The sequence below is a fragment of the Sorex fumeus genome, unplaced genomic scaffold (assembly GCF_029834395.1).
Source record: "Sorex fumeus unplaced genomic scaffold, SorFum_2.1 ptg000207l, whole genome shotgun sequence".
Classification (NCBI taxonomy): Eukaryota; Metazoa; Chordata; class Mammalia; order Eulipotyphla; family Soricidae; genus Sorex; species Sorex fumeus.
In genome coordinates, this window is record NW_026606264.1 from 262,269 (window position 1) to 279,330 (window position 17,062).

Here is a 17,062-nt window from a genome sequence, read left to right on the forward strand (position 1 = left end):
CCCCTCCTCAGACCCTCCTCTCCCCCATCTCCTCAGACCCTCCCCTCCCCATCTCCTCAGACCCTCCCCTCCCCATCTCCTCAGACCCTCCTCTCCCCCATCTCCTCAGACCCTCCTCTCCCCCATCTCCTCAGACCCTCCCCGCCCCCATCTCCTCAGACCCTCCCCGCCCCCATCTCCTCAGACCCTCCCCTCCCCCATCTCCTCAGACCCTCCCCTCCCCATCTCCTCAGACTCTCCTCTCCCCCATTTCCTCAGACTCTCCCTCCCCATCTCCTCAGACCCGACCCTCCCCCATCTCCTCAGACTCTCCCTCCCCCCCTCCTCAGACCCTCCTCTCCCCCATCTCCTCAGACCCTCCCCTCCCCATCTCCTCAGACCCTCCTCTCCCCCATCTCCTCAGACCCTCCTCTCCCCCATCTCCTCAGACCCTCCCCGCCCCCATCTCCTCAGACCCTCCCCGCCCCCATCTCCTCAGACCCGACCCTCCCCCATCTCCTCAGACCCTCCCCTCCCCATCTCCTCAGACTCTCCTCTCCCCCATTTCCTCAGACTCTCCCTCCCCATCTCCTCAGACCCGACCCTCCCCCATCTCCTCAGACTCTCCCTCCCCCCCTCCTCAGACCCTCCTCTCCCCCATCTCCTCAGACCCTCCCCTCCCCATCTCCTCAGACCCTCCTCTCCCCCATCTCCTCAGACCCTCCTCTCCCCCATCTCCTCAGACCCTCCCCGCCCCCATCTCCTCAGACCCTCCCCGCCCCCATCTCCTCAGACCCGACCCTCCCCCATCTCCTCAGACCCTCCCCTCCCCATCTCCTCAGACTCTCCCTCCCCCCTCTCCTCACACCCGCCCCTCTCCCTAAGCCCCGCCCCTCCCCTAAGCCCCGCCCCTCCCCTAAGCCCCGCCCCGTCCACTCAGCCCGCCCGGCCCCGCCCACTCACTGGTGCTGAAGGTCCCGTGGTAGACGGCGCGGACCTGGGCCCGCAGGTGGGCGAGCACCGAGACGCGGTACGCGTGCCCGGCCCGGAGGCCCCCGACGACGCGCTCGGTGCCCGAGAGGTTCTGCCTCAGCACCAGGGACTGGTCGAGCGCCGAGGTGACCGTGAGGTTGTAGGAGTAGGGCCCGGGGGGCTCGGGGGGCTCCCAGCGCAGCCGGGCGCTGCTCTCCGTCACCTCGGACACCTGCAGCTCCCGGGGCGCGGGGCCTGCGGGGGGGGGGGGGTCACGCGGGGTCACGCGGGGCGGGGGGCGTCCTGGGGGCCCCTGCGGAGAGCGCCCGCGCCCTGCCCCGCCTCTCCCACGGGAGCCCCCTGTGCGGGAAGCAGCGGCCCCTCCCCCTCCCCTCCCTCCTCCCTTCCTCTCCCTCCTCCCTAAGGGCTCCTTCCTCATCCCTTCGTCTCAGCAGCTGGATTCCTGACACCCAGAGGGAATGAGGGGCCCCCAAGACCCCCCCCCGCCCCTGGGCGGGCTCCAACCCCTGGGGGGCCCTTAGGAGGTGCTGTCCCCCCTGTCCTTCCTGTCCCACCTGCAGGCTTGGCACTGTCCGGCCTGGAGGAGGCAGGTTTGGCGGTCTGGGCACGGGGCGGCTCGGGCTTGGAGGCCACTGGTTTGGGCACCGTCGGGGGTCTGGCAGCTGCTGGCTTGGTGGCCCCAGACGACTTCCCTGGTCCTGGTCTCACAGCCGTGGGGGTCCTCACGGGGGCTGCCTTCGTGGCCCCCGGTCGGGCGGGGGTGGCCGGCCTGGCCGCGGGCATGTGGTTGGTCACTGCCGGCCTCGCCGTGCTGACCGCCCGCTCGGTGGTGGACACCGGCTTCCGTGTGCTCACAGGTTTGGAGGAAGCGCTTGCAGTGACGTTACTTGGAATGTTTCTGTTGAAATAATAGAAGTAACGTCTTTCTTCTGTAATTGTTTTCCAGCAACTCCAGTTAGCAAGGACGCGCCCGTGAGCCCACGTGACACTGCGCGTTCACATCACGGCTGACTCCCAGGGGCTCAGCTCCGCACACACAACACCCCTTCTCAGGGCTGTGCCCCCAGAACGATGTCCACGGGCAAAAGTGGCAGAACCGTTTCCAGGGAAGCCCAGCAGGCCCCGAAACGCTCCTCACATCTTCCCAATTTATGAAGGAAAGGCAGAGACAGAGTAAAAAGGTGACGGTAACTTTAACGTCAGTGTCCGTAAGACGGAAACAGTGCTCGAATATCCTAAATATGAAAGTCAGCCAGGGGCCATATAATCTCATTAACGGCCATGATCCAACTCAACAATAAACCTCTCGGAAGGAGCACAGAATGATATGCTTTAGACATGCCGCCAGACCCCGTGCCAGGCTGTTTCATCTGGGGCAACCCGGAGGGGGCAGGTTAGACCCTCCCTGCCCCAATGGACCCAGCCCGGGCAGCCGAAAACCCCCGGAACTCAACCGCCATCAACGCTCATGGCCACTCTCCACACGCTCGAAGGAGCTTCACCTTGTGAGTGAATCTATTCTTAGATATCTCATATTTTGCACCACCGATATACCAAGAGTAGCACGCCACATTTGATGGGGTTTAAAGTAGAAGGCAAGGAGCAATAGCACAGCAGGGAGGGCATTTGCCTTGCACGCGGCCGACCTGAGTTCGATTCCCGGCATCCCATATGGTGCCCTGAGCACCGCCAGGAGTGATTCCTGAGTGCAGAGCCAGGAATGACCCCCGTGCATCGCCGGGTGTGACCCAAAAAGCAAAAAGCAAAAAAAAAAAAGCACATTAAAACAAAAAACGTCAGCCAGCGGAAACGGGCATGTGGCCCGCCACCTGCCACCCGTGGCCCCTCGGCCCATCTCATGCCCGAACCTTTACCACATGCCGGACGACCCTCCCATTGCCTTTGGGGGTGCTCGGGCCCAGGAGCCTTAAGGAATGCAGAGCAAGTCCAGCCGCGACCCCAAGAGAGGCCCAGCTTCTCTCCCGTGCCCTGCTGGACTGCCTGCTGGACAAAGCCATCCTCACTGACAGTAGGACACAGAGTTGAGGCCTCTGGCTCCCCGTGCCCTGCAGGGAGCCGCTGACAGACATGAGTGACCGCAGGTTGAGACAACACTGGCTGGGCCAGACCCACCCCCAAACTGCCCCCCACTGTGGTCAGACAAATAGTGGCACTGTGAGCCACTGGGTTAGGTCAGTCGGCTGCCCAACCTCAGACAGGCGACTGAGAAGGAAGACCCTCGACCTTGGTACTTTTCACTTCCGGGTCAAGTGCTAGCAGGGGCTGCAGCCTGCCCGCCCTCCAGGCCACCACGAGGAGACCACGGTCACTTACATGATCACCCCTCGGTGGGGAGTGAACTTCACAGCTGTGTTGGCCGGCTGGTCCTCTTGGAACCAGTCACACTGCTTCCTGAGGTCAGGGGACAGGTGAAACGCATTCTCACCTGTGGGGAAGAGATTTCTGGTCACTTCCGGTCAGTCACCTGCTGGGGGGCCCATGGACAAGTACACGGGAGTTCCCGGATGTGCCTGCGGGGTAGATGCTTGTAAACAAAGTGAGCACAGTGCTCTAAGAGCACCCGGTGTGCACTGCTGGCCACAGGATGGCCGAAACACCTCCCTCCCCCTGGGGACCTCGGGCCAGGCCAGGGGTCCAGTGGCCACACGGGGTTGCAAGGGGAGAGGAGGCGAGACTCGAGAAAACTCCGTCACAGAGTCGAGAACTTCCCAGCTCTTGGTATCATTCTATTCAGATTCACATTTCCTCCATGTTGGACACGACTTTAGTGTATAACCCGGATGAGCAGGGGGGCGTGTCCGGGGTCAGCACTCCTGGCACTAAGACTCGGGCCCTCCTGCCCCACTATCTCCCCAATGCCTCTCTTCAGTCTCCTGCTCACTCACGACCTCAGACTGCACGCGATGGTCACGTCGCGATGGACATGGTGAGTCCGGCCCCAAGTCAGGGAGCACTCACAGGCAAGGGGAGCACCAGCAAGGCCTGCTCCGAAGCAGCGCACAGGCCTGGCAGGGCCCACTGTGGCAGGGCGGCCAAGCCCAGGGCCATGGCACCTTCTAGAAGCTTCCCTGAGGCCCCAGCAGAATCCTTGGCCTCCTCCTCTGCCAGGCGGGACACCCACACATCTGGCCTGCGCCCCCCGATCTCACATTCTCTGGGTGACTTTCTGGGGCTGGGAAGGAGACCCCCAAGTCGGTGGGATCAAGGTGGGCTCGGGGCACCCGCGTCTGCGTCTTCTCTGCAGGACACGGAGGGTCCATGCCGGGTCCTGGCGCCCCAGCGGGGTGGGCTGCGGGCTCGCCCTCTGACCTGAGGCTGGGCGTGGACGGGCACCTGGGAGGAAGCTACCGGGTCTGGCCACCCGTGCCCTGCCGCCCGCCCGCCCGCCCCGCGCCCCGCAGACACTCACTGCCCACGAAGGAGGGCAGCAGCCGGCCGAAACGCAGGAGCGGCTCCTCCCCCAGCTCGCCCGCCTGGTCCACCAGCTTGAAGAAGACGTCGCTGGGCTCGCTGGCGAAGGCCCGCACGTCCCCGATGTTGAGCGCCCGGCCGATGCCCAGCGTGACGAAGAAGTAGCCCTTGCACTTGGCGCGCAGCACGGCCGCCTGCGCCTCCCGCAGCTCCTGGCCCCTCACGGCGCCCGTCAGCAGCAGCACCACCAGCCTGAGGTCGCGCGGGTGCGGCGCCTGCTCCAGCACGCGGCCCACCGTGTGCTCGATGGCGCGGCCCAGCGCCCCCGTGCCCTGCAGTGGCCGCAGCCCGCGGCCCAGGAAGGCCAGCAGCCGCTCCTTGGAGCTGAAGCTGGTCAGCGCGACGTCCACCTGCACGGGCGCCAGGCTGGCGTTGTCCGCCGCCCCGTGGGGCGCCTGCTGGATCACGGCCACCCGCGCCAGGTGCGGCGAGCCCTTGGGGTCCGGGCTCAGCTCCAGCTGCCGCACCAGGTGGGCAACATACTTCTTCATCTCGTTGAACTGGAACAGGGAGGTGGTCTCGGAGCTGTCCAGGATGAAGGCCACGTCCATGTCCATGTTGCTGCCTGCTGCCCTCCGGTCCCGGAACGCGGGTCTCCAGCTGCCGAAGCCGCAGGACGGGTCGATGTTGCAGACGTCTGGGGGGGGGGGAGCAGGAGGCGCCTCAGCCCGGGAGGGAGATGCTCGCCCGGGCTCCCAACCAAGCAGCCACGGAAGGGGCCCACACGCCTGCGCCGACAAGGCCCTGGGCTCGGCCACGGCTACACACATGCGCACACATGTGAACACACATGCACATGTGAACACACACACTCATACACACATACACACACTCAAACACACACATTCAGTAGTACAGGCGGGAGGGCACACTCTGTCATGGATGAGGCCCTGGGCTCGATCTACACACACTCTCTCTCTCTCTCTCTCTCTCTCTCTCTCTCTCTCTCTCTCTCTCTCAAACACACTTACACACACACACACTCAATGGCAGGAGGTAGGGCACAAACCCTCATGGATGAGGCCCTGGACCCAACACACACACACACACATATACACACACACACTCTCTCTCACACACACACTTCACACACACTTCACACACACACAGCACTCTCACATACACACACTCATACAAACTCTCACGCACACACTTGATAGTGCAGGAGGTGGGGCACTCTCTTTCACAGATGAGGTCCTGGTCCACAACACCACGCGCACACACACACACGTGCACACACTCACATGTGTACACACGCACACACGCTCATTAGCACAGTAGGTAGAGCACTTGTTTCGCGTGTGGGCAACCTGGGCTCGATGCCTGGCATCACACAGCGGTCCCCAAACAATCTTAGGAGGGATTCCTGAGCACAGAGCTGGGAGTACGCCCTTAGCACCACCAGTTTTGGTCCTCAAACCGAAATAATAACAATAGTACAGTGAAGAGAGTCTGAAGTAACTGGGCACATGCAGACCCTGAATTGATCCCTGGCATTGCGTGACCCTCCCCGTACTCCCCCAATATTGGTTCCAGGCCCTGGGCACCCCGGGGTATTCCCGTTATATAAATGGAACCAAAATAACGGAGACTGAGGAAAGCGAGGCTGAGTGTTGGCCGCCGGGCCCGTCATCCCCTATGAATGCCGCATGGGGCCCTTCCCCGCACTGGCTGCTGGAGGGGCCGGCCACTGGGCAGATGGCAGCATGCCAGGCCCGCAGCTGGGCAGCAGGACGTGCTCCTTACCCAAGCACACGTGGCAAGTCAGCACCTTCTTCAGGAAGTCCCCGAGGTCCCTCCGCGCAGGCAGGACGAGGGTGTGGCCCACGGCCGTGTTGTTGATCTGAAGGGGACAGGGCGGGGGTGGCGGCTCGTCTGTCAAAGAAGCTCCCGAGAGAGGGGGGCATCTTCCAGCTGGAGAGGGGCCAGTGCGGCCGGAATGCACCGGGATGCACGAGCTTTTCCGAGCTGATTCGGAGTCGCCCCATGCCTGTGCACGGGGACCCCTGACACACCCCCACCCCCCTCCCGGGCCAGTGTGGATCCCAGGTTATATACACTCGCAGGGCCTGGCCAGGGGTCTGCACACTCAGCTATCACCAGGCCAGCAGTTGCGGGCACTCCCGCTCCCCCATCTCTGCAGGGAACCCCGGCAGCTGGGAACAGAAGCTTCCGGAGGTCCCCAAGGCGCCTGGCCATGGGAGGCCAGCCCTGGCCGGGAGAGGCGGGGCCCGGTGCGGACGGAGGTGGATAGGCCTTGGGGACACATTGATGTGGGTGAAAGGACGCTGGGGACGCTGGGTCCTCCTCGTCCACGGGGACATCTGGGACTGGGAGGGGATCCGGCGGGGGGAGAGGGAGACCCCCTCCTTGTTTGGCCCGGCATCTGCCCACTTGAACTGGACCCCAGGGCCGGCCCTGAGAGGAGCTTGCTGGCGACCGTGGGAGTCGCCGCCCCATGGTGTGCGGCCACGCTGCTTCCTCCCCTGTGGGACATGCCTGTTCTCCTGCAGTGACCCTACAGCTGCCCGCCCACGCTCTGCTAACGGTGATGCTTCCTCCCTCCCCAGCCTCCCGTTCCCACGGAAACTCACAGATGTAGCCGTGGGAGTAAGAGACCACAGAACCCGAGGCCAGGCAGTGGACAGGCAGGGCCGTGGCCGTGGCCAGGGCAGGGGAGCCCTCACCCCGAGCCCCAAACAGCTAGTAGGGGAGGGCAGAGGTGCGTGGGGGTCTCACAGGGCCGGGAGCGAGAGGCACTCCCTGGACCCCCAGGGAGCTCCTGGTGGGGGGTCACGAGAGACCCGGCCCCAGACGGCCACAGATGCCACGGGGATGAGGTATAAGATCCCCCCCAACCTTAGTGGGGCCCAGCACGAGACTCTGGACACCATCACTGCCACAGCAGTCGTGCCCACCCAGAGGTCGGCTTAAATGACAGTCGACGGGTGGTGGTGACAGATGTCCAGGGAACTCGCTGGGAGACCGTTGCCCTCCAGGTGGGCCTGGAAGACCCCCCCACACACACACAGACTTGCAGAAGGGGCCCGTGAGCAGCAGCAGCCCGGGGTCTCCGGGCCCACATCGTGCTCTCGTGGGTGGCCCCTGGCCCCGGGCTGGGCCCACCGAGCCGGTACAGACCTGCAGGGCGCTGGCCAGCTGGCGGTCCTCCTGGCTGGTGAGGAACAGGGGCGTGACGCCCGCGTCCGACAGCTTCAGCACGGCCTCCCGCAGCTCGGGCGAGGCGCGCACGGGCTTGTTGCTGAAGAACACGGCCACCTTGCGCAGGAGGAAGCCGCCACGCACGCGCTTGAAGGTGTTGCGGGCCACGAAGGCCATGGCCGTCTCCAGGCTGGGCTGCTTGGACGTCAGGGCCACCTGCAGGTTGCGGATGCTGTCCAGCAGGGCGGCCTTGCGGCGCGAGTCGGCAAAGCGGATCTCCGTGGTCACCTCGTTGTTGTAGGTGAGCACGGCCACGCGCGCCCCCCGCGGGCAGTTGCTCTCGGCGATGGTCAGGTCGCCCACCAGCCCCAGGAGCACGTCCCGCATGCGGCTGAAGACGTCCTGGGTGACGCCCTCGGAGGTGTCCAGGGCGAAGGCCAGCTCCGTGGGGAAGACGGGGCACTCCAGGGGCCCTGCGGGGACGGCGCTCAGCGGGGGACACGTGCCGGCCGGGCTCTCCGTCCTCCCCGTAAGTGCCGCGGGGACTTACCGTAGCAGCAGGCTGGGGGAGAGAGGGGAGGAGGCGGGCGTGAGCGGCTGCCAGGGGCAGAGAACCCCCAACGCGCGCAGGGGGGAGGGCGGGAGGGGGCGACACTTACGGCACTTGTCCTTGATGTTCTGGATGAGGGCGCATTGCTGAGGGGGAGGAGAGGAGACAGTGAGGGGGCAGCGGCCGGCGGGCGGGCAGGCAGGGGTCATGCTTGCAGGGTGCATTTAACTTACGTCCACGGAGTCACCACGGTTCCCTTTGTGACCCTGTGAAGGCAACGGGACGAGCTGACGCCCGGCGCCAGGAGTGCGGGCAGATGCCCCCTCCCATCCATTTGGTGCTCCAGAGCCAGCGGCCTCTAGGGGCCCACGTGCTTGCTCAGACGCCGCACAGGGCCACCCCGGCACCCAGTCTTGTCACCACACACGCGAGCTGTGTGGGAGCACTGTCTCCGGAGCACAGTCTCCTGGTGCCGGTTCTCAGGGCCGTGGGGGCCACCTGGGACGCCTCCCTAGTCTGCTCTGCAGGGCAGCCCCCCCTGCCCTGACCCCCAATGCCACTGACCACCAGCCCCTTCCAGATGCTCTCCGCACCCTCACTCTGCCTCCTGCCCGCGTCCAGCCCTCTGGACCCCAGGCCGCCCCCCCCCCCCCAGAAGAATGTGTCCGTGTCCCGGCTCTTCCCTGTCCGTCAGGTGTCCCAGTTGGTTTCCGCACAGGGACGGCCCCAAATGAGGGACAAAGACCCCGAGGACGGGAGGGGAGCGAGGGCCTCCCCCTGCCATGGGTGGGGCTTGGAAACCAGAACCAGCACCTGGGGGGGCTGATTTTAGGGGCCAACGAGATGCTCCCAGATGGACGCGATGGGCAGCGAGTACCTGGACACCCCTCTCCTTCGCAAATCTCAGACCTACTGACACCAGCGAAGGGTAAAGGCCGGGGATGTCCCCCCTCGTGTGAGCCCACAGGAAGCCACTCGAGAAGCTGCATTTCTCCAAAGCAGAGAGGTCTGGCTCCACGGGGAGCACCAAGGAGGCGGCTCTCCGTTAGGGAGCACCCAGCATCGGGAAGCACCAAAGGTGAGGCTCTCCCTGGGGAGCACCCAGCATCAGGGAGCACCAAGGATGCGGCTCTCTCAGGGAGTACTCAGAACGCGGCCCACCAAGGGGAGCACAAATTCACAGCGTGAGTACACAGACTCAGTGATGAGGAAGTGGAGCTTCCCCGGAGTTCAATCGGGGGGAGAGGTTACTTACGGGGGGTCCTGGGTAGCCAGGGTCGCCCTTCTGCCCTTCGGCCCCTGGAGGCCCTGAATTTCCCTACAGGGACAGAAGATGCGTGTGTCAGCCTGGCGGGCAGTCCGCGGCGGCTGGTGAGATGCCCGCTGCCCTCCACGCTGTCTCTCAGCTCCCGGGGGGGGGGGGGTCCCGGCTGTCTCTGGTGCTGGGGTCTGGGTTGGTTTCGGCCTGTTTTGCCACACCCAGCGGTGCTTGGGGCTTACTCCTGGCTGTGGTCACTCCTGGCGGGGCTACGTGGTGCCAGGGTTGAACCAGAGCCAGCTGCGTGCCAGGTGGAGACATTCCGGCCTGTGTCTGTCTCTGCAGAGTGGGTGCAGTGGGCACCCCCCGGACAGGGCATGGGGGCGTCTCCTGGCCTTCGCCAAGAGAAGAATGAGGGGCAGAATGAGGCGGGCTTCACTTTACACCAAACGTGCGCCCGGCCAGGCCCCAGCCCTTGGTCAGGACGTGCTGGGACCCCATCTGGGAGACACACCCCCAGAGGAGCCGACGGAAGAGCCGCTGACCTGAGGGCCAGGGTGGCCACCTGGCTGCCAGCGAGCCTGGACCCCCTGGAAGGACGTGCCTGCACCCAATCCCAGGCAGCGCCACCTGGCAGGTCTGCCCGCGTGTGCAGGGACCCCGCTGCCCCCTCCGGGACCCGTGAGCGCCCTGGCAGGGGTGCGGGGGGGGTCCCGGGACACAGACAAGGTGGGGCTCAGGCCCCCTCCCACCCTGCGCTGTGGCCAAGAGAACAACTGTGAAGTCCACTCACCCTGCGTCCTCGGATGCCCTTGGGCCCTGGAGCTCCGCCGGCGCCCGGCTCCCCGGGGGTGCCCTGTGGGGAGCAGCGGGGTGAGGGGGACGTTCCGTGCCGGAGCCATGGGGACAGCGGGGGTCCCTGCACCTGGCGTCTCGGCCACTCAGGGCTGACCAGCAGCACTGCCAGCAGGCGGGACAGCCTGAGTCACACACCAGGGGCCCGCAGCCCGGCCTCAGTGGACGAGAGGGCCCAGGGGCCTTTGGGCAGCCCAGACCCACCCACTCCCTGGGACCCCGCTGTCTCCCGCCGATGGGTCGTGCCCCCCAGAGCTCTTTCCCCACTCAGGGACCGTCAGTTACCTTCGGGCCTGGGTATCCGGGAAACCCTCTTTCTCCCTACAAAAGAACAGCAGGTCACTCCTGGGGCCAGCAGAATCTGGCCCAAACGCGTTCCCTTGAGCAGAAGAATCCAGCCCCACGGTGTGTTGGGAGTCACGGCCAACGGCAGCCAAGACCCCGACCAGCCCGGCCCCACTGCCCATACCTTCTTGCCTCTGCGTCCGTCGCCGCCAACCCCATCACGGCCATCATCTCCCTGTGGGGGGAGAGGGACACTGCAGGCCCGTCCCCCCTGCTGGGGCTGGAGCAGAGGGACCCCCACCCCGAAACGGTCCCAAATCCGGGCCCAGAAGCTAGAACACGCCCCCCCCCACCCCGCTTCCGGGCAGAAGCGAGGCTGGAGGCTGGAGGAAGTGGACACTGGAGAGGCCCGGTCAGCTGCTGGACCACCGGCACACAGAGGACAGAGTGGCCAGCCGGGCACCGAGAGGCCAGCATGCGGCTGCACGCGCCCTCCTGTACCAGAGCAGGAAGAGACTCACCGTCCCCCGCCTCGGCCCAGCCCCGCCGTCCCCCTCCCGTCCACTCTGCCTGCCCCACCCGAGTCTCGAGGGCCTCACAGCCGCAGCGTCAGGACACCCAGAGCCGGGGCACGTGGACACAGGGCTTTCCAGCTCGCGGGGAGGAAGGCTGGGGGCTTCTCCCCGGCCGAGGCTAGGACGGGAGGGACGGCCGTTGCGGTGTCTCCGTTTCGCATCTTTCCCTCCCTCCAACTTCAGGAAGCACCAGGGAAACTCCAAGCGCCAGAAAACTCTTCCCAGCTCTGTTTGGGTTCCCGGCCATCCACACACACTGAGTCACCACGCTGGAGTCGCGGGCAGTGACTCACGGCCGAGGCATGCCCACCGCGCCGTGGACGGGAATCTCGGCTCCGAGGAGTTGGAGTGTTTTAAACAAGGGTCCCCAGCAGAATCCGGAGGTCACGGACTTCGCCTCCGTCAAAGGACACTGGAGTCTGGACATAACGTTCCTCGAATCCAGTTCCATCTTACCCGAAGGATTAGATTTCTTTACTTTGTTGTTGTTGGTGGTGGTTTGGGATAGTGCCCAGGGGTCACTGTTGGGCAGTGCTCAGGGGTCATTGCTGGACAGTTCTCGGGGTCAGTGTCAGAGCAATGCTCAGAGTCAGTGTTGGGCAGTGCTTGGGGGTCACTGCTGGACAGAGATCGGGGGTCACTGCTGGACAGTACTCAGGGTCAGTGTTGGAGCAGTGCTCAGAGTCAGTGTTGGGCAGTGCTCGGGGGTCACTGCTGGACAGAGATCGGGGGTTACTGTCGGACAGTGCTCAGGGTTACTGTTGGACAGTGCTCAGGGGTCAGTGTTGGAGCAATGCTCAGGGTCAGTGTTGGGCAGTGCTCGGGGGTCACTGTAGGACAGTGCTCAGGGGTCATTGCCAGACAGTGCTCGGGGGCCAGAGTTGGAGCAATGCTCAGGGTCAGTGTTGGGCAGTGCTTGGGGGTCACTGCTGGACAGTGCTTGGGAGTCACTGTAGGACAGTGCTCGGGGTTACTGTTGGGCAGTGCTCGGGGGTCAGTGTTGGAGCAATGCTCAGGGTCAGTGTTGGGCAGTGCTTGGGGGTCACTGCTGGACAGTGCTTGGAGGTCCTCCCTGCAGTGCGCAGGGCCGTGTGGTACCTGGGATCAAGCCTGGGGTTTCCACAGGTGAGTCCGTTGAGCATCTCTCCAGACCAGGATTTGATTTTAAGGGACATACATGACCGGGCTCAGGGCTTCCTCCTGACTCTGCACTCAGGGAGGCATTGCTGGGGGGCTCAGAAGGAGCCCCCCCCGGTGCTGGGGATGGAGCTCGAAGGCCTTTACCCTGATGCATGTGTCAGCCCGGGCCAGGATTTTACATCCTTGCAGAAAAACCTCCCGGACTCGACTCCCGAATCCTTCGCAAGACCAGGAACGACGGCCAGTCTCAAGCGCTCACTCCCGGCAGGGGAGGCCAGGCAGGTCCCGCGAGGGGGCAGGAGCTTCGGAACCACCCAGCTCCGCTGGAGCCACTGATGGCGAGTGCTTCCCAGGGGGCCAGAAATCCTCCAGCCCAGCCCCCCTTCCACTCCCCCAAGCTCTTACCGTCTCCCCTCGAGGGCCGCGGTTCCCGACACTGCCGGCAGGTCCCGGGTCTCCGGGCTCCCCCTGCATGGGAGAGACGAGTTAGGGTCCATCTGCAGAGTGGGGGGCTGTGGGCGCCTCCCCTTGCCTCGGTGGTTTCCAGCACAGCGAGTTTCTCAATTTCTTTGCTGTAGGTGGGTTTGGAAGCCACACCTGGCAGTGCTCAGGGTGCTCCTGGCCCAGTGCTCTGGAGAGGGCCTGACAATGTCATGTGGAGCTGAGCTGGGAGTGGAACCCGGGTCACATGCAAGGCCTGAGCACTGGCCCTCTGAGCCATCCCCACCGGAGCCTGGGGGTGGGGGGGTTAAGGCCACCAGGAGGCCACCGGGAAGGCAGAAGGAGGCCCAGCCTCGCTGAGAGACAAGCCCAGGACCCAGAATGTCGCCCTTGGGCCCGGCTCTGGCTGGGCTGTTCTCGGGGGTCTCAGAGCAACTGGGGTGGCGAAGGGGATCAGCTAAGAGAGACACGTTGCCAGCCAGCTCTCAGAGAGCCGTCTGGGCTGCCTGGCGGGACGCGGGTCCCCCAGGCCTGCTCTGCAGGAGCTCTGCCCGGAGTGGGGTCCCCCATCCCTCCTCCAGCCGGCTGGGACCAGCCAGACAGGCACAGAAACGCCCCGGGGGACTGGGTGCGGGCGGCTGGGGCCTGGCGTGTGGGGACCCACCTTCCTTCCCAGGGGGCCGGTCCTGCCGCGGTCTCCGGGCGCTCCGGGGGGGCCTCCGTTTCCCTGCAACAGCGAAGGGGCCTGTCAGTTGGGGTGGGGCGGGCAGGGGGCGACGCAGAATTCCGGGGGACTCTGGGCCTCGCCAGGGCTGCTCGTCTGAATTCCTGGTTCAGTCATGGGAGGCCCTGGGCTTGGGGCTACATCCTGGGGCAGGGGCCGGAAGCCACGGAGTGGGCACACCCAGCCAGCCCCGGTGACAGCAGGGGAGGGGAGCAGGGACCCGGCAAAGCCACCCCAAGGAGACATGCCACCACGGATCTCAACAGAGAAGCACCACGGCACGCCCACCCCCTCCCCGCCCCCCGCTGCCTGCCCTCACGGCCCTCCTTGGAGCGTGAGGGGTGGGCGCCCTGGGCGGGGGCCTCGCTGCAAGGCTGGGCAGGCCCTGCACTGAGCACTCCGGGGGTCTGTGCCGGGGTCACAGCCCAGACTCAGCCAGGCCGGGGGTCTGTCCCAGGGGTCTCAGCCCAGATTCAGCCAGGCTGGGGGTCTGTCCCAGGGGTCTCAGCCCAGACTCACCCGGGCACCAGGAATGCCTTGTTCCCCAATCAGCCCCGGGGGGCCGGTGGGGCCAGGAGGACCCTGTGGAGGGAAGAAGGGCAGGGTGAGGGCAGGGAGGGGCCACGGCCCCCTCCAGGGAGTGTCCTCAGCTGTGAAGGATGCGGATGACCATGACCACAGGAGAGGACTGGACATGGCAGGGGACACGGCAGAGCCCTCCCCCCACCCCCGCAAGCCCTCAGGGACACGGCTCTGCTCATGGGAATCTCCTGGAACTCCGAAACCCACAGAGAAGAGCGGGAGGGAGCATGACCAGGGCTGGAGGGGGGCAGATGGGAGGGTCTGGGCGGGTGGAATGTTCTGGATCTGACGCAATGCCACACACAGCAACGGGTATTCCTGGTGTTGATCCCGTTCACTGACTCCCCCCCCCCCCAGGTCCCACCAAAGCAGAAAGCCAGGGACGGGGGTTGCCACGGGCAGGCGGGGGCCACTGACCTGCGACCCTCGAGGTCCCTGTTCGCCCACGAAGCCCTGAGGGCCAGGTTCTCCTGGGCTGCCCTGCAGAGGCAACAGGCACGTCAGGGCCAGGTGGCCAGGGCACCCGCAGGGGTGGGGCAGGGACACGGGGGACAGTCGGGGACACGGGGACAGATGGGAAACACGGTGTGGCCGGGACACGTCTCATGTGCCTGGAGCCCCAGGGCGCTGGCCACCACCTCAGAGCAGGGGCCCTGAGGCCAAGCGGGTCAGTGCTGTGACTTCGCACGTGCCCACCCGAGGCCGAGCCCACTGTGGCCCAGGAGCTGCAGGGCCCTCGCGGGGCTGGTGCCGGCCAGGTCCACGGGCACCTCCCGCCCCCATAGGCTGCCAGGTGGCTCTGGGGACGAGGCGGGGCCGGGGGCCCTGGGGTCTGCGGCTTGAGGATGGACTGGCTGTGTCGTGTCCCCCGGGTCCCGGAAGTGACCCTCCACCCTCCCCGGCTCACCTTGGCTCCCGGTGGTCCCCGCCGGCCTAACCCGCCCTGTGGAAGAAGCAGACTGTGAGGCTGGGGACAGCGCTCCCCTCTTCCTGCGGACCCCCAGCAGGGAGGCCCCTTCCCGGCGGCCAAGCCTGCTCTGGGCGCCAGCCACAGGCCGGGCACTTAGCTCGCCACGGGCACTGCTCACGAGAGCGAGTTCCAGAAGCGCCACTTTCCCGCCAACCAACTGTGCTGGGTTCCATGGCATGGCAGGCAGCTGGGGCAGGGACGCTGGACGCTGCCTGGGAGACCCCTGCGTCGAGTACAGTATTGGGGGGGGGGGGCGCAGCCCCTGCACACGGGGCCCATCCCTGCCCACTGGGCCACACTGTCTCCATGGACGCAGCTCTGTGTGGGCAGGGTGGGGGGTAGGCACAGGCCTGACTACCGTGTGTCCTGGGTCCTGCTCCTGCTCCTGACCGTGGAGCTGCCACCATTGCCCCCTGTGCGTGGGGTCCCAGCCCCCTGCCAGGCCGTGCAGCCGAGTAGCCGCGTCCAGGGAACCACCCAGCCCTGCACGTTTCCCAGACCCCTGTCTCGCGTCCGCAGAGGCCACCCCACCTCATCTCTGCGCCATGCCTGGCATGACCTAGGGACCAGGCATGCCAGAAGCTCTGCCAGGTCTCCAGGCAGCTGGTGTGAGATAGAACCTTCCAGAAAGTGGAATCTAGTTCCACAGCACCAGGAACAGGACTCGAGGGGCCGGACCTCCAGACTAACCCCGTTCCCTCCCACACCCCCACTCCCAGTTCTCCTGTTCCTGCTGGATTCTGCTCATGTTTGCTGGCATTGGGCAGCAGAGAGAGCACGAGAAGGCCCTGGCCAGCCCTGGCCAGCCCCTGGCCAGCCCTGCGTGGCCCCTGCCCGGCCCCTGGCCAGCCTCGAGACCCACAGCGGGGCCCTGTGTCCCCCCCCAGTACTCACGGCTTTCCCAGGAACACCGGGGCTCCCCGCGGCGCCATCCAGTCCAGGCAGGCCCTGGGAGGGAACCGAGTGTGAGTGGGCGGCTGGACAGGCACCCTGCCACCATGGGGAGTGGGCGGGCAGGGTGCCTCCCTCGGGGCACACAGCCGACCGGGGGTGCGAGGACCCCCCCAGCTCACGAACTGAGGGGCCCAGGGACCATACCATGGGGCCGATGTCCCCGACTTCACCCTTGGGTCCCGGCTGCTGGCTGTCCCGGCCGGACTCTCCCTGAGAGCAAGGACAGACTGGGGTCAGAGCGGCTGGGGGCATGGGGGACCCCAGGGCCCTTCCCCAGACACGCCCCTGCAGCAGAGAGCGTCCCATGGGCAAGACATGAATCCCCAATGAGGACAGCGGCCAGTGCTCGCCCCTCCCCACACCGCCAAGGTCCACTCCCTCCCACCCGCAGGGCTGCCCTGAGAGCTGATGGGGATGGGGATGGGGGTGGGTCACTGGGAACACCCATGAGCCCACCTCACCCCTAAACCAGTGCCACACCCCCACCTCTCAGCACAGAGCAGTGGGCGCCCCAGAAGCCACGCCCCATCCCAGAAGCCACGCCCCTCCCTCCAGCGCCACTCCCCTCCTCAGAGCCACGCCCTCACTCCCGATGCCACGCCCCTCCCAGACACCACGCCCCTCCCAGATGCCACGCCCCGCCCTCAGCGCCACGCCCTGCCCTCCAGATGCCACGCCCCTCCCCAGATGCCACGCCCCTCCCGGACGCTACGCCCCCTCACTCCCGATGCCACGCCCCTCCCAGACACCACGCCCCTCCCAGATGCCATGCCCCGCCCTCAGCGCCACGCCCTGCCCTCCAGATGCCACGCCCCTCCCGGACGCTACGCCCCTCACTCCCGATGCCACGCCCCTCCCAGATGCCACACCCCTCCCAGATGCCACGCCCCGCCCTCCAGACGCCACGCCCCCTCCCCACAGGCCAGGCAGGTCCTCACGGGGTCGCCTCGGATGCCGACGTCTCCTCGTTCTCCTTTGATGCCCTTCGGTCCTTTGTCGCCCTGAGGGAAAGCACAGGCAGCTCACCTGACGGTGCTCGCTCTGCCGGGCTGGCCAGGGGCCGTGATCTCTCAGTCACATAACCCGCAGGCAGGACCAGGGG

General features: G+C 66.0%; 1 protein-coding gene across 1 annotated transcript in view; it reads right to left on the reverse strand.

Moving 5' to 3' along the window:
- The window catches only part of LOC130017627 (collagen alpha-3(VI) chain-like), a 57,410-nt gene that overhangs the window by 8,257 nt on the left and 32,091 nt on the right, over positions 1–17,062 (reverse strand). The window contains exons 20-40 of the mRNA XM_056108350.1: positions 16,899–16,961; positions 16,105–16,170; positions 15,901–15,954; positions 14,930–14,979; positions 14,454–14,511; positions 13,974–14,036; positions 13,395–13,457; positions 12,695–12,757; positions 10,759–10,809; positions 10,575–10,610; positions 10,228–10,290; positions 9,432–9,494; positions 8,410–8,442; positions 8,286–8,322; positions 8,177–8,188; positions 7,606–8,099; positions 6,211–6,307; positions 4,403–5,101; positions 3,307–3,418; positions 1,527–1,870; positions 943–1,206 (exon numbers count right to left, since the gene is read on the reverse strand). Of these exons, the coding sequence (XP_055964325.1) occupies positions 943–1,206; positions 1,527–1,870; positions 3,307–3,418; positions 4,403–5,101; positions 6,211–6,307; positions 7,606–8,099; positions 8,177–8,188; positions 8,286–8,322; positions 8,410–8,442; positions 9,432–9,494; positions 10,228–10,290; positions 10,575–10,610; positions 10,759–10,809; positions 12,695–12,757; positions 13,395–13,457; positions 13,974–14,036; positions 14,454–14,511; positions 14,930–14,979; positions 15,901–15,954; positions 16,105–16,170; positions 16,899–16,961 (2,785 nt within the window). The remainder of the gene's footprint in view (positions 1–942; positions 1,207–1,526; positions 1,871–3,306; positions 3,419–4,402; positions 5,102–6,210; positions 6,308–7,605; positions 8,100–8,176; positions 8,189–8,285; positions 8,323–8,409; positions 8,443–9,431; positions 9,495–10,227; positions 10,291–10,574; positions 10,611–10,758; positions 10,810–12,694; positions 12,758–13,394; positions 13,458–13,973; positions 14,037–14,453; positions 14,512–14,929; positions 14,980–15,900; positions 15,955–16,104; positions 16,171–16,898; positions 16,962–17,062) is intronic.